This window comes from Schistocerca piceifrons, chromosome 8 (genome assembly GCF_021461385.2).
Source record: "Schistocerca piceifrons isolate TAMUIC-IGC-003096 chromosome 8, iqSchPice1.1, whole genome shotgun sequence".
NCBI lineage: Eukaryota > Metazoa > Arthropoda > Insecta > Orthoptera > Acrididae > Schistocerca > Schistocerca piceifrons.
The window spans coordinates 385,018,872-385,034,353 of NC_060145.1; the positions used below are offsets into that span (position 1 = coordinate 385,018,872).

A 15,482-nucleotide genomic window follows, 5' to 3' on the forward strand; every position below is an offset into this window, starting at 1 on the left:
CAATGACATGACATTTAAAATATGACTACAGCAGATTCTTTCGGAGAAATGCTACCAGTCAATAAAAGAATTCATGGAGGATGAACTGGTAATTCGAGTAAAAGATCATCTAGAAATAATAACACAGTTTTTTTATATGCTGTCCATTATAATTATCCGGGCTGTTATGCCGTGGTCGGTTGATGAATTCGGTGTCGATTCCCAATGTTTCGTCTCCGACTGCGGGAGACATCTTCAAGGGGGTCCATAGCTCACTGGAAGGTCCAACACACCCACTGGCTCGCTACTGACTGCCGCTAAATTCCGTGCCTGCGTGCTCCCACGCCGCAGCATGACGTCACGTGTTTTGAAAACGTCAGTGCAATTGGCCGCTGTCTGTCACCGTCGATCGCCGTTGCCATCACCCAGTAGTGGACGGGTGGTACACATCTTCTTTAACATTGGCATCCATATACCGTTTAATTTCAAACACTCCTCCTTTCGGTTGAAATTATTTGGGTGTTTAGCGATTTCGACTGCCTCCCTGTAGAGCCTTTCGTAATATCCGCTTGTGGCCGCTAGTACTTGCGTCTCCTCGAAACGAATATTGTGGTTCCCTGGCTGGAAAGCATGCTCCGCAACAGCTGATCGTTCCGTTTCTCCTCTTCTACAATTTCCCTTGTGCTCTTCCAAACGTTTAGAAACAGTTCTTTTAGTGGTACCCACATAAACATCACCACAGCTGCATGGGATCCTATACACTCCAGCTTTTTCCAATGGTTTGCTAGCGTCCTTGGCAGGCTTAAGGTATTCCTGTATCTTCCTGGTGGGCTTGTAAATTACGGTAATATTCCGCTTCATCAAGAGCCTCCCTATTCTTTCCGTTACATTTTTAACAAACGGCAGGAAAACCTTAGATTTTGCAGTAGCCTGTACGTCAGTATGATTTCTGCGTGGCTGCCTCAACGCACGTTTTATTTCGGCGGACGAATATCCATTCTTCATTAGTGCATTGTGGAGATGTTCCATCTCATCGTCGAGCAACTCAGGTTCACAAATATTTCTAGCTCTGTATGCTAACATCTTGATAACACCCCGCTTCTGTTGTGGGTGGTGGTTCGAATCCCGGTGCAAATAACGGTCCGTGTGCGTGGGTTTGCGGTATACTGAGTGGCCCAAACTACCATTTTCATTTATAAAAACAAGCACATCGAGGAAATTTAATTTCCCGTCTACCTCCTCCTCCATTGTAAACTGGATTCTCGAGTTTATACTGTTCAGATGTTCGTGGAACCGGCTTAGTTCCTCCGTTGGGCATCGACACCGAGTTCATCAACCAACCACGGCATAACAGCCCGGATAATTATAATGGACATGACATTTCCAGCTGTGAAAGTCTACATTTTTATATGCTGTCAACAGCCGAGGAATCATTAATCCAGAGGTTAGCAACACGTTGATTGCTAACTTCTGATAGATTGTGAGTGCTTATTTGATACATCATGCAGGTAGTAAGAGTGCAAAAGAAAAAAAATGTTGAATAAGAGCGATAATTGTTTTTCGTAGCTCTGAAATTCTGCACTTTTTCAACATAAGTTTGTTTTATTCTTTAACGAATGTGAACTGGTACCAACATCCATCTTAAACCCCTAAAACCATGTTAATCATACCAAAATATCTGTACCAGAGTTAATAATATCTGGATGCACTACCAAAAAATTATGGAATATGCAATATCCTGGGAAAAGTTCAAGAAATACTCAACTACATTTATCACATTAGTTCAATCAGACAACATCTGTGTGCTAGTAATTGCTACATTATTTCCTGTGTCTTTACACATTATAGGTTCAGTACTTTTTGGGAGGAGCCCAGAGTTTCATAACATTACAGTGCACTATCAACTCCTGCGATGTAATACTGCATGGAACAGATGTAAGTAAAATACTGTAAATAGGTTGCGTATGCTGTCAGCAATGAGACATTTTGTAAGAATGTTGTCACAATTTGCCACATCCAATTGAATATTATCTCAAATTTCGTGACTGATCGTCAGGGAGATTTTGTGACTAAGATCTTCAAACGTGATCATATATCAACAAAATAATATGTAGTGCAACGACTTCATGCATAATCAGTTGCATATGTACAAAAAAATAAGAAAATTATCAGTCCATTCCAAACGAGAACGCAAATTTTTCTCAACAGAAAGAAACGGCCTATGCATCTGTGAAAAAGACGAACGTTGAGACACATTTCGAAACTGTGCACCTAACTGTTAATCCCAAGTTTTCTTTATACCACGAACTGAGGAAATAAAAAATAAAATCAAGAAACTTAAAAATCCATTAAGTTTTCTGCAAAATCCATTCACAAAACCAGTAGACTAAACTGTTGCTGCCACACTTCCTTCTTATTGTGTTTTGCACGCATCGGTGAAAAGGCGCTAATCTTTTGAAGATGGCAAATTCATAAAACAATATTAGAGAAGGAAAGTTGCTACTCACCATATAGCGGAGATGCTGAGTTGTGATAGGCACAACAAAAAGATTCACATGCACACAAACGCAACTCACACACACATCTCTGGCAACTGGTTTCAGTTGCCTCAGACTGCAGACATGTGTGCGAGCTGCATCTGTGTTGTGTGTGTGTGTGTGTGTGTGTGTGTGTGTGTGTGTGTTTTGTTGACAAAAGCATTAATGTCCGAAAGCTATAACTGTATGAATCTTTTTGTTGTGGCTATCACGACTCAGCATCTCCGCTATATGGTGAGGGTGAGTAGCAACTTTTCTTCTCTAATAATGTTACATTCCATCCTGGATTTTCCATTGTAAATTCATAAAAGATGCGTTTCAATAAGCTGCTGATGAGCTGCTTCAGAATTTCTAAAACAAGTGTGAAATAGTGGCTAACACCGAACACCTTCAACTTAATCAAGGACGGTCACAAGAAGAGTTGAAACAATGTCTAATGATGTTTTTTCTCAACTGAAAACCGACTTTTATGACCCCCCCCCCCCCCCCCCCCCCGAGCAACTGCATGAGTCCAGTAATGCAACAGGCAATGCTCAAGTTGCCAGAGTTTGTAAGGATGATTTTTAGTAACTTTGCTGTCGAAAAATAAATTTTGAAAGTAATTTCTTTGAAAAACCATACAGGTGGAGACATACTTTTTCCCATGGAGAAACTCATCCTATCTGAGAAATACTTACTGTGAAGCTTGTAGGCATTATCACAGAGGGAACGCCAGCAATAAGAGTTTCTAAAAATGGTTTCTTTGCTCAATGCCGAAGAGACCGAAGTTTTCCAGAGATCTTCACATATCACTGCATTTTATACCAGCTGTCTCTGCGTGTGAAGTTTTTAATTTGAATAAAATTATGAAAACTGTATCATCAAAGTTAGGAAAAGGAAATACTCATCCTGTATGGTAAGTCTCCCATGACCCGCAGTTCTGGGTGACTTTCCTAAAATCTACCCTTTTCCTAGACCTCTCCAGTACTTTTCCTTCACCCCCTCTTCCCTCCCTTCAACCCTTCTGTCTGAAGAAGAATCCACTGGCTTCGAAAGCTGGCCAGTTACAACCATCTTTTATGTGTGTGTTCTGCCGATGCTCGGTGACTAGATTTTTATCTATCCAATTAAATAATTTTGCAAATAATTGATTGTTTTCATTAATATAATAACTATAATTTGAAAAATGTTACTAAACGTGTTCATTAAAATATTCTCGAAATTACAAATACCCATAACAGACAACATGCATTTTGTGAAAGCTGCAGATCTTTAACACTTATCATGCAAGCATTACATACCTGATTTCAGAGATGCCTCATATGTCCTCTTCATCTTCAAGGGTGATTTGAAAGGCTTCTTGAGAGAGAGATTGGCGATCCTTTTGCATGTCGGTCCTATAAACAAATTTATTTTAGGTTCAGAAATTTCATTATACTTTTTACGGAGTGTCAAGTCAAACTTTTCTCAGTACTTTTGTACAGAAATTGTGCAAAATAAGAATAGTAATGTGACAAATACCGTGTACAACATTTAAAGAAACAATGTTGTCTACATCATTCAGGTCAGTATGCTGAATTCACCATTGTATAAAATTTTCAGTTTTGTGGCTATTCATTACCATAATGGAATTTTCAAAGAAAGTAGAAAGTGAGGAGCCAATGTACGGCAAATAGTCAAAATGCAAGGCAATGAAGCTGAACTACCTACTGGAGAGTAATGCACTGACAATGGCCAATTGCTTGGCCTCCAAAAACACAGAAGTTATGCTATTCTCTGGCAGCATATGCAGATCTAAAAATAACCACACTAGGACTTGCACATAAATCACAAACACTTATAACTTATCATTAACATTTTAATCGTCTACTGTCACAATCTAACCCAGTACCCCTTTACTGCTGATACGAGGCAGATATGTATCCTCAGGTCATGTACAAAGCTCAGAATCATATCACTTTTACCTTTTTCTTTTAAGTCTTTTCTGAATGAACTGAAATAACTATTTGTAGGCCAATAAAACTATTGCTTGCTGGGCATAGAAGGGATAAACATTTTTACATAAATGTAGATTAGCCAGAGCTAAAAGTTAGTTTTTTTTTTTTTTTTTTTTTTTTTTTTAGTGCAAAGGCAATGGCAGAAAGTCTGAGATTTTAATTTTGTTTGGAATTTCAATGGAGCTCATTCTCAGATCATGGTCACAGAGCATTTGTCATAAATGAAAAGTGAGGCTCAGCACCTTCACTTTTATGCTGTTGCCGAATATAAATAAACAATCATCCTTTGTTTCATTTCAAACTGAAGAATTATTGCATTCTTTATCTTTTAATTTCGTTTCTGCTGAACTCATTGTTATTTGTAGTTTATGCAAAAACTAATATATATGAGAAGCTATCAAAGATAACAACTGACAAGCATGTGTGTTTTAAAGTTACTACTGACATTTCGAAAACTTTTGAATAACCTTCAGTTATGGCCTTCAGTTGAAAGAGGAAAGCCTTGTGTTAAATTTTGTATTTAAGGCAATGTGGTACTTATATTACTGTACAAGCCATCATAATTAAACAATGTACCACTGTCAGGTAACACTTTTCTCACATTTCCTGTGTTATTTTTTACCCTGCTACTATTAGCTCTGGACTTGTGCATTCTGAGAAACTTGCTAACAGCAATTGTTTTTCCATAACTGAATAGCTGTACGTGGGCATGGGTTTTGGCGAGGGCATACAGGGCTCAAGGATTTGCGAAAACAAATGCCATTTTACAAACGCATAAGCTAAATAAAAGTACTCATATGGTATGAACAGATAATGATTGTGATAATGATTATGACAAAAAACAAAATATCAAAAGTAACAACCATAGAAATTTTGAAATTTTAATTTGGCACCAGTGATTCACATACTATTTCAATTTTTGTGTTGATGCCATGATCTGTACAGTGCAATACCTTTCCAGTCTAGGAATGATATCCATTGTTCATAAATCACATAAGTTAAATACTCAGGTGAGTTTTTTGAAAAAGACATTAGAGCTCAATTCCCATTCAATCTCTATTCAAGCTTGTGCTCAGTCTTTAGTGACCCTGTTGCCAACAACACGACCTACCCTACCCGACCTTCCATTCTAGCCAGCCATAGCAAAGTTCAGCAGCATTCTGTTTGTGAATGTTGCAGTTGACCTGTAAGTGCAGTAAGCTGTCTGAGACAATTCATTTTTGGACACATCTACTTTGACACAAAATGTATTCCTTGTTGTTGTTGTTGTTGTCATCCTCAGTCCACTAACAGTTTCGATGCACCTTTCCACGCTAGCCTATCCTGTGCAATCTCCCTCACTTCAGCACAGCTACTGCAACCTACATCCATTCGAACCAGCTTACTGTATTCATTCCTCGGACTTCCTCTACAATTTTTATCCCTCCCTTGCCACCCTCACATTTCCCCCTCAAAACCAAACTGCCAAAATGTGTCTAACAAGCAATCCCTTATTTTAGTCAAGCAGTGTCATACATTGCATTTTTCTCAGTCCAGTTTAGTACTTGTAGGAATACTATTATCTTGGATGTTGTAATGTACCTATATTATACTCCTTACTTAACACTGACATCTGGGACCTTCAGAGCCAAGTGCACCTTTTCTCTGAGGGAGCATTATCTTGCCATATATTGACAACAATGCCCAAGAGCTAGTGGTCATGTGCTGCCTTGATGTGTGCAGAAGAGTCGTCATTGACCTGCAGCACAGAGTGGTCGCAGATAAATAGTATCAAAAATTTGGTAGAAAGATAACAGAGTTGAAAGTCTTAAGTTGCACTGTAGAAAAAAAGTGTTTCAGTAATTCCAAATTATTTATTTATTTATTTATTTGCAGAAAGGTGTGTGGGATTAATTAAGAAATTTATGGCTCAAACTATGTCGTGTTTGTGAGTCAGTAATTGTCAGGACCAACTTACTGATAGTATGGTGCAAAATGAAAAGGCTTCTGTGATCAGTGATCACCTGTTTAATTAGTGTGGAAACTCAATGTAGCAATGGTTACTTCACTGTGAATCGGAAACAAGCAGAACTTAACGAGAATGAATGAATGAATGAAGGCATCGTTAGGCAACTCTGTTAATGCTAAAGGGACAATAAAACAAAATAATTTGACTTATATTTTATTATTTCAAAGCAACAGCTTCCATTGTTTTAACTGAATCATTTGAATATTTGTAAAGTACAAGGAACACATATTCTTAGGCACATGACCAAGTTTAATTTGTAACAGAGTGTGTTCTTTATGTGAAGCTCCCATACTGGGATCCGAAAGTCCGATAGCAGAAAAGAAAAAGAAAAAAAAGAAAAGATATTAGCTTTACCTACTTCCTCATTAGTTGCATGATCTACCCATTTAATCTTCAGCAATCTTCTATTGCCTTACAGTTCAAAAGCTTATATTCTCTTTTTGTCTGAACTGCTTACCATCCACACTTCATTTCATACAACACATAATTAAAATTCTAGGAAGCTAAAGGCTTTTGTATTAATGATAAGATCAGTGTATTATGAAACAAAAACATGCTATTAAAGGATGAATCTAATGTTCAATTATAAACCGCACCATCTACATCTACTACCAACCATTATTGGTGGGTGACACATGGTAATTTAAATGGCTCCATATAATATTTTCGCAGCTTGATGTATGAGCTAACAGCAACATGGAGGTAGCCAAGGACAATTAAAGTGCTAAGAAAAGATCAGAAAATATGCCAGAAAGTGAAAAATAAAAGTTTGCTGAAATAATGATGAAGTATATAATTACTTCTTAATCTGAAAAGCATATTGTCAACATGCTAACAAAGATGCCTGGGAAAAAATACATTTTGAATACAACACACAACCTCTTGTAGAAATATCACAAGAGCAGCATAAAGCAATCTGGACAGATATGGAAGTGAAAGCAAAGCAAATGAAAGTTAAAACGTAATTGAGAGCAATTTCAAACTGGCAGTGGAGCAACCGAAACAAAGATGGACTATATATGCCAAATGGTCATTATGATCCCGCAAGTTTTCAAGGGGATAACTGAAGTTAATAGTAATGACACATATGAAGATAATGTGGTCCTTTCAAGCAATACTGAAGATGATAACTACTATGAAGATTGGAATGAAACTGCTGAGGGTAAAACTTTATCCCATTGTCATGAATCTCGGCTTAAATCTCTGGTGGGAACTTTTCAGAAGATGCACCCATGAAAAAAGGCAGACAACATGCGGTTGTCGTGGAGAAAATGGAGTTTCTGCAGAAAGCTGACGATCTTCATTCTTAAAAATGCATTTAATATGGGAGGAAAATAATTGAAATTCCAAGAGAAGTCATTGGAAACTGAGCATAGCCTTAAAATGGAAGTTGTAAATTCAAAAACAAAATGAAGCAAACGTCACATACTGGTTCTTCAGGCAATGAACTCAAGAAATTTAGGTTTCTTAAACGAATAGGAATAGTTTTATATCTACAAAACATTTTATTTTTCTTGAATTTTTTCCAATGTTTAATATGTACTTGTTTTTCATATGACATAATATTTGTCTTTATTATTTCAGCATGAGTACATTTAATTTTTCTAGTTACCAATATTTATTTGAATTAGCAAAATCATAAAAGCAGGTATTTTGTTTTTCTTAGAAGTAATCAAAATATATTTATAGTATAGCTTCATGGACCAAAAAAATAAAATGAAAAAAACAGTCACATTTCACTGCAGTAGTGACAATCCAGTGCCTTATTTACTCAATTAAGGAGGAAAAGTTTTTTCGCTAACCTGTTATGTTATTAGCAAATTAGGTACAATTTTAATTAAAATAATTGTATAATAAATCTTCTGACAGGTTGGCCCGCAGCTTCTGCTTCTGGCTGAAATGTGTAATGATTGATGCGACCCACCTCCAAAGAATCAGTGTGAAATGAATCTCCAACTTCTAGTCCAAAGTTGTGCAGAATTCCAGCAGCGATACTGGCTCTATTGTAGTGCCCTTCGGCTCTTGTGTGGGTTGAAACACAGGAGTCATAAGATGTTTGAAGAGAGAATATGACTATGTCCAGCAGACAAACCATCATACTGTCCATTTTCAACTTCCGCAGAAACTCTGCTATTGTCCGATACGCATGCACCGTGCACATAACCCAGCCAATGGCTACCATGTTCCAAATCTTCATATTGGCATCAGAGATGACTTTTGTATTTATAAAAAAGAAATGCTTGGGATTTCTGTATAGATCTGTTTGTGCTCCAGAAAGACAAAGTATGGGTATATGTACACAATTTATGGCCTGTACGACTTTTAGGAATCCACCAATTCAACAGAACACCCTTTTGTTCCTTGATATATTTTCTTGGTCTGTGGAATAGACATATACAGTGGCTGTAAGGTAATTAAACTGTTCGACACACTGTTAAAAGCTATACCAGCAGAAATATGATTGATGATAATGAGAACCTCTGCTACGATTTGGTATGTACGAGGTCTAAAGATCCATAGTCTACAAATAAGTTGCAGCCTACGAGATTAAGCAAAGTTTCTGTCCGAATTATGCTGTAGTAACAGCTACAGTGTACTAAGCAGAGATTCAAAAGATTCCTTATGAAACAAACTGTTTTTTGAAGTCACTGACGTTATATATCACTAATGGGTCTCCTTTCAATTAAATCCCTCATTCTTGGAATGTCTACCTCTTGCTCCACCTCCATATATTCTTCATAGTCCAGGTAATCCATAGAATTTGATATTAAACACACAAACCAAAGAACACACCTTACTCTCTAACTTTACTCCTGCTACAGCTTTAGGGTAAATTTTGACCTTATTTCCTTCTTAAGTTACTAACATAGTAGTGTACTCTTTGGTGGTGTTCTCCACCAGTTACGAAGTCACCAATTTCCTTCTCTCTTAGTAACTTACTACTTTAGTTTCACTTACTCTTGGTTGGTCCTTATCACACTATGTGATATTTAATCCTACTTATTGAGAGGAATTCGAGAAGCAATCAGTACATCTGACAGGTTTGAGCGTCCAAAGCACACTTTCACCTTCAGCAACTCCATGTGCCATACTCAGTAGTTCACTGTCTAGTCATGTATAGTTGAGAATGTGTAAGACATTTAGAAGAGTCACATGTCCCACTGCTCTCCTTATTTATGTTGCCTACTGAACATGCCTAGGTAATTGTTTGGAAACATCAAACTCACAGAGTGACCTATGTTGACATTTTGTGTAATCATATACAAAATGCAAAATGGGATGTCCAATAAGAATATTTCCTTGTTCTCTAATTCTATGCCATGATATTTAGAAGTTCTGCAGCACATGGAGATTCACATCTTACTGAATATTCAGTCAGGAGTGACTTACATTTGACTTTATTACATCAACACACTTGTCAGACCCACTAGAAACAGTGGGTCACTCCAAAAGAAATGCACACTATATTTGTAAAAATACAGTTTTCATTCTGCATGTGTGAAAGTTTTACAGTGTGTAGATACATCCTTCCCACTTGTTTTCAAACTTAGTTCAATCTGTTCCGGTGAGTGGCACCGTCAGAGCATGTCTTCAAGATGGCTGCTACACTTGACATTCGTCAGAAGCAACATGCTCTCATAGAATTCCTGTGCTGTGAAAACGAGACAATGGGAAACATCCACAAGAGATTGAAAAAGGTAACCTGCTACCCATGCATCGTCCACATTTTCTATCACTTGCTGATTTAAATTTAAATTTATTTTCATGTACAGCACCTCCCGCTCTTATGCTTCAACGTCTGCTGCAAGACTCCCACTTTCTTTAGAGCCATCTTACTGGGTGTCTGGATACCATAGCCAAGGCGGTTATCCTTCTGCCTGCTTGCATAGGACTTTAGCTACTTCAGTGTTCCTTATGACCGTGCCTGCATTGCCTCCAGCTGATAAAATGTCTTGTTTTTATTCATGCTTATATACATTTTTGCACACCTCTCATGGCCTGTTTTATTATCTCCACACCAAACACTTGCTTTATTTTCTTTTAGGGACATGCCCTTTTGATAAATTTGACAAATGCTCTTAATGGGTTTTAGTGACATCAAGGACAAGGAGAGGCTTCAGGACAGTATAAAATAATGTTGCAGACACAATTTATGCAAGTGCCGAATGTATAGCATTAACCTATCCGATATAACAATATTTACTAAGCCGGTGGAAAAAAAAAATGTAAAATACTTCCTTTCTAGTCCCTGATTAGATCTCTTGAGGATGCATCTGAACTATGGAGAAACTGGATGTGGTTTTTTTAATAATAATAATAATAATATCCTACTGCCAAAGTGGTGTTTTTGCCTTCTTTGAAGAAAATGAAAGCAAATACCCTGCAACAATCTTTGGAGGGGTCCACACTGTAGCAGGGAGTGTTATGGTCTGGGTAATGTTTTCACAGCACTCATGGGTGACCCTGTCATTCTGGAAGGCTCAGTGGATCAATCCAGGTACACATCTATCCTTGGGAGTCATGTCCACCCCCTACGTGCAGTTTGTTTTTTCTCAGCATGATGCCATCTACCAGGAGGACACAGTCCACAATGCATGTTACACATCAGAAACAGAGTAAGTATGAGCCTAATGTTGCGGGCTACATACTTCATACTTCACAAATCAAGGTACCATCATTACATCAGTGCTAATGGGCTTCCTTCATTCCCACTGTATTCCACGAGTATGACGAGCCCAAGAACTGTGGCACTGCAGTCATTTTATATTTGTCCACTTGTTTTCTCTTACTGAAGCACGCAGAAGCGGAAGGCTAGTAGTGACTTACTGTTAGTACGGAAGATGTTTACATGATCTTGCTGCTGTAAAATAGCAGACAAGGCAAAATGACCAATTATCAGGACCAGATGGCCTTTAACAAAGCTGTGTTTTATGAGACTGTGGAGGAAATAAGAGAATGATTAATTGATGCGGAAGTACAAAATTGCAAATGTGTTCCCTGAGAGGAGGAGTGATATTAGGAATAAGTTTCATACTATAGTCCATGCTTCAAATGAAAAGCATACTAATTTCGTACGGTGCAAACAAAAGACTGTATTCTTATTTATTTCACCTCCACCGAGAGAAAACACATGTGCTGCGTCAAACAAAAACTGGGCACTGAGTAATGTCACTTTTATATCCCTGCGATGGAAAGTGCACTTTACTTGCCAGTTGTGAGTTGTGTAGCGTATGATTTGTTTCAGTAATTTATTTTTGTAATTAATTACCATTATTCAGGGGTTGCACTTCCCCTAGTATCATGTTTTCTGGTACTGTCATTACAGGCTCCGTAATGCCAGAAAGTGTGTATATGTCAGTTAATTGTTGGACAGTCTCTGATTAGATATTGAACATTACAATAAATCTGCAGCAGTCTTCGAAAAAGTTATCTACATAAATGGATGTACAAACGTAAGAATATTCACTGCTAACTGATCAGTCATTATAATGCTACAGAAAAATAATTATGCCCAATGCTTGCTTTTGTCATTTAGGCAGACTGGACATTTTGAGGCATTACAACTTGCATTTTAAAATGACTAAAAAGCTGAAATCATTACTGTGTACCACCCATCTGCAGTTATACGTGCGAACTCATATACTGCCTCTCCTATCTGAGGGAGTGAAGTCCATTTGTACCCGACACAGACTCAGATCTCAGAAGTCGAGTCAATGGGCTCAGAGACAGAGTGTTTGGAGATTGGTGGCAAGTTTAGAGCGAATATACGGGGTTTCCTTCTGATCTCTAGTTTATGTGCATGGTTCAAAGAGCACCAGGATGAATTTACAGTACTCCCCAGATTTAAACCTAATCAAGAATCTGTGGGAATTTCTCAATCAGGCTGTTCATGGCCTGGCTCCTCCACCAAGAAACACAGCGCAGCTGGAAAAGGCACTGGATATGGCATGGCTCCAAATCTGAAGTGGTATGAAGATTAAATTGGGGCAATTCTCCTGAGTTTTTATTTGTAATGGAATTGAGCATTTCAGCTTTTGCTTCGTTACCCTCAATTTCAGTTTCTATCTCATTCATTAGGGACTGGACACTAACTTTGGTGCCACTAATAGCCTTTACGTATAGCCAGAATTTCTTTGGATTTTGTCAAATGTCATTTGACAATATTCTGCTACAGTGGTCATTGAAGGCATCACACATTGCTTTCTTGATAGCCAAACTCATTTCATTCATCATATCTCTGTCCTTTGACCCACACTTTATGAAATTCATTACCATCTATTATTGTATACTCATTGCATTCATTTCCTTCCCTAAAAAAGATTTTATACAGTTGGTGAGGATTGCAATTTTTAATCACAGATGACAATTACACATGTTTTTATTTGTATTTTGGGGGTCTTAATTCTACATTTTCCTCAATTTAAGGGTTTTTCAGTCTGGACCCCACAAAAGCGTAAAATAGCAACTAGAGCAGCTACTGCTTTATTCAGTTTACAGTTGCAGAACAATATCATACTCTAACACAGGGAAAAACTAATCATAATCTGATATCTAATCTTAATCTCGAATATATCCACGTAGTTAATGGTAGTATTAAGTTCATTTCAGTCAGATTTATGTTCTTTGGTGTACTATTTTCACAAGTATTAGTAAAAAGAATTATGTTAGATAAGTTTGAAAACACTCACCAGATTTAAATCCTACTGGACTTCTCATTTTTGTTGGCAACTTGCTTTCACTGGTGGGTTTTGGTGGTGAAAAATGTAAAGCAATTGCTTGAGATCTGCTTGGAGGTCCCTTACATTCGTCAGCTGCACTGTTTCTTTCATATTTATGCTCTATAAGGAAAATGGTCCACACATGTATAACAATGTAGGTTTTCAGCTATTCAGTTATGTCAGCAATGATGTTTGCAGTACTTATACTCACCTTTATTCGATGTTTTTGAAGTTTCTTCATCCGTCTCCTCCAGCACTTCAAACCCAAGCACATTAGTCTCTGGCTTCTCGGATGGGGAATTACTCAGTACTTTTGAAGTAAATATGTTGCTTGTATTTTGAAATCCAGTCTCTCCACACGACAAAACTGATTTCTGATGATTTAGGAAACTGAAGTTAAAGTCATCAAATATTTCTTTTTTTATAACAGGTTCTGCAGTTTTTTCAGCAACACTGTATTCATCTTCCATTGCTTCATCTACCACAGAGAGTGTTGCTTTCTGTTCTAGTAGATAGGTGGTATTCATTTCATCTTCAACAAGCTCATAAGAGTCTTTACTTTTACCCTTATCAATTTCAGATTCCTTTGAATCGAATGGAAAACTAAAATCCATTTTGGCATGTTTTATTGGTGATAATTTTAATATGGGATTTTTTAGTGGTGTGCTCTGAAAACTCAAGTCAGGGGGCCACGACATGGGCTGTACATTGAATGATTCAAAATCGAAATTTAAATCAGCTGAAGTAGCTTCACCCCACGGTTGTTCATTAAAATCCGTATTTAAATCTCTCTTCGTGAGGTAAAATCCTGGAGGGGTTTTAACTTCATCAGAACATTTTCTCTGGGTGATAACTTTATCAAAATGTACTGAAGCTGTTGGTGGATCGACTTCTAAACTATCATCAAATGTTTCAGAGCATGAAGAGCCACTTTTTCTAGGGGTACTGGCAAATGAAAAACTATATTCTTTCAGCTTTGTAGATTTTGTAAAGGAAAATGTAGAATCATTACCATTGTACCATTCCCTGGTTGTTGTTTTTGTCGTCGTCGTCGTCACCGTGTTCTTACACATTGAGAAGTCTTGTCTCTTGCCTGGAGGAACAAAATTTTGATTAAATCCATGAGATACAGGTTTTTTAAGGTTAAAATCTGGGGTGAAACAGAAATTCTTAAGTTTTATATCAAATGAAGGCGAAACTGAAGTATTTGACTTAAACACATCATCTGTTAGTACAGAATGTAATGGAGATAGACACAAATCGTTTGTGGAACCCAGTCTAACTCCAGATTTTGGAACTTTCACTCTGGAGGGTAACTTAAATTTATCTTCATAAAGTACATTCTCCTTTCCCTCATTGTTTTTCATATTTTTCAGTACATATGTATCTCTTCGTGGTGTTCTTACACCTGAAAACTGAGGCACTTCAGTAGAGCTGAAATTGAAGCTTTGTGCAGGTTTAAATTTATTTTGTTTCGATGCCATATTTTGTTCAGATCTGCTATTTACGTGATCTTCATATCTTGTATGAGTAATGGAAACCCAAGGTTTTTTTACTTTTTTGGATATAACTGTTGACTGGTTATGATCTCTTAATGGTTTGTACACATTCTTCTTCTTCTGTAAAGATAAATAGCGCTTTCATAGTGAACCATCTTACAGAATAAACTCTACGTGCAAAGCAGTGATTCAAATTTAATACCTGTATTTTTGCAGAGCTGCAGACAATTCTAAGGCTGTAGCTGCCTTTTTTGTCAGTTACTACTTTCACTGTGTGATGCCATGAACCATGTTCAATTGGAGCCCATGAAATATTGACACAGATTTTTTCTGAGGGCAACAAAGTGAAATTGTCAGCACTGAATAAAAGTCCACATTTTCTTTCAGGAATGTCCAGTAATTTAACCTAGAACAAAGCAATCAAGTCAGTCATAATTATTAAGTCAAAGATTATTTTGCAAATTATCTGATATAAACGTTAGTAACATAGTATTAGTAAGAATGACGGAGGAATGAAAAATGCACATGGCCAATTGCTTGAAAGCACAACAGTAACAACTACAAATACACTATCGGCAATGGAGTGTTGAATGCCTAGATTGATCTACTTCGACTAGACACAGCAAGCTGTGCTAACTTTATTAACTTCCTATATTCTTAGTTAGGACCCGTTGGTTTGCTCACGTCTGCGTACTGATTACATCTAAAATAATTTCATAAACATTTATTATGCTTAGTAAAAATTAATGTATTAATGAAGTATT

General features: G+C 37.3%; 1 protein-coding gene across 1 annotated transcript in view; it reads right to left on the minus strand.

The window, feature by feature from the left end:
- Positions 1–15,482, minus strand: part of LOC124711771 (protein abnormal spindle) — a 167,895-nt gene that overhangs the window by 103,682 nt on the left and 48,731 nt on the right. The window contains exons 3-6 of the mRNA XM_047241986.1: positions 14,921–15,124; positions 13,431–14,838; positions 13,190–13,339; positions 3,797–3,892 (exon numbers count right to left, since the gene is read on the minus strand). Coding sequence (XP_047097942.1) covers positions 3,797–3,892; positions 13,190–13,339; positions 13,431–14,838; positions 14,921–15,124 — 1,858 coding nt within the window. The remainder of the gene's footprint in view (positions 1–3,796; positions 3,893–13,189; positions 13,340–13,430; positions 14,839–14,920; positions 15,125–15,482) is intronic.